General features: G+C 31.2%; 1 protein-coding gene across 1 annotated transcript; it reads left to right on the forward strand.

Annotated features, from left to right (window-relative positions):
- The first annotated feature begins 283 nt into the window (after positions 1 to 283).
- LOC131648400 (uncharacterized) lies at positions 284 to 1217 on the forward strand. The gene has a single exon (XM_058918165.1). The coding sequence runs from the start codon at positions 472 to 474 to the stop codon at positions 1066 to 1068; it is 597 nt and encodes a 198-aa protein (XP_058774148.1). The 5' UTR covers positions 284 to 471; the 3' UTR covers positions 1069 to 1217.
- Positions 1218 to 1491: the final 274 nt, after the last annotated feature.

Raw genomic sequence — 1491 nt, forward strand, 5'->3', positions numbered from 1 at the left:
AGCAAACTTTAAAAATCTAAACCTTCTCCAACATGTCAAATCTAACGAAAGATTTTAAGTTTATGTTCAGTCTTGAGAATATAGCAGTATCAAAATTGTTGAGAAAAAGTTTTGTCGCAGTCTTAAACTCGATGAATTAGTCTTTGCAATTGCGTATTGAAGATATCTGTTTTATATAATTAAAAATATATATTTTATGTATATCTATCTATATGTATGATAAATAAAAAAGAAAGAGAGAAGGATTGAAAATGACAAAGAGCATGGGATGTTTTGAACTTAAAAGCTAGAGTTGAAACATAGACAAAAAATACAACACAACCCTTTATAGTACAATTGATTTTTTCTTTTGGTAACATTAGGAACATCTAACATCTCTTTATAATCAAATCAAACCGAAGACAAACTTGGAGAACACACAAACAAGAAAACCAACCCATCTTCACTCTTGACAACAGAACAGAACCACAAATGCTTGTAAGAGACAGCATTCGAAAAACCAAATTCTTACTTCAAAAAACACTCAAAAACTTCAAATGTCTCATCTTTGGAGGATACCAAAAACTCCCCAGATCTCTTTCCTTCAAACCATTCATAGGCCGAAGTCGAAGTAACAACAATAGTGCAAGAACAACATACACAAGCGATCAATTCTACAACGAGTTTTACGATATTCTTCAATCCGATCTCAACAAAATGAATCGAAACATCGAGAATAAACCACCCGAGGATGCTGCAGCAACTGCAACAAGTAATGTAAAACATGTGACCTTTGTTAAACAAAGTCCACAAAAGAACACTACAGAGGAGAAGAAGAGGAACAAAGGGAAGAACAAGAATGAAGGTGTTCATGAATTGGCATTGAAGATGAAGGAATTGGAGATGAATGATTCAGGTGATGTTGAACAAGTTCTTGATATAGAAGAAGCACTTCATTACTATTCTCGTCTTAAGAGTCCGGTTTATTTAGATATTGTGGACAAGTTTTTCACTGACATGCATTCTGAGTTTTCTGTCAGAAACAAACATTCTAAGTCAAAAGGAAGATTTGGAGCAATAAGGTTGTAGATAACATAAACCTTAATTCTTGTTTCTTTGGTGTATATGAAATGTGTTTTTTTTTGTGTGATTGTTGTGTTGAATGGTTTGAGTTTGTTTGGTTTATTGTTCTTTTGGTTAGTTCATGCTTGAGTTTTATTTATAATGTCCATTCTTATATAATGAAATTGCTTATACTTTTTTTCCATCTTGAAAGTTTTGTTAGAGTTTACAGCTTCTTTCTAAATTTTCATAGAGATGCTTGGTATTGGTAGAATTTGATAAGGTAAGAGAACACAAACACAAATGAATTCAAATTTTTTGCAAAGATTAAACTTTAAGTTTAAGTTTAAGAGAATCACAAGAAATGCAAAACTATCTTTCAACAAATTTATGAATATAACAAAATTGAAGACATTTTTTAAGATTATGTTTGGATTAGTTATTTTAGCC

This window comes from Vicia villosa, linkage group LG2 (assembly GCF_029867415.1).
Source record: "Vicia villosa cultivar HV-30 ecotype Madison, WI linkage group LG2, Vvil1.0, whole genome shotgun sequence".
In the NCBI taxonomy this organism is placed as follows: domain Eukaryota; kingdom Viridiplantae; phylum Streptophyta; class Magnoliopsida; order Fabales; family Fabaceae; genus Vicia; species Vicia villosa.

Excerpts from the sequence above, each read along its gene's own strand:
- LOC131648400 (XM_058918165.1), top strand. The coding sequence starts at position 472 with ATGCTTGTAAGAGACAGCATTCGAAAAACCAAATTCTTACTTCAAAAA.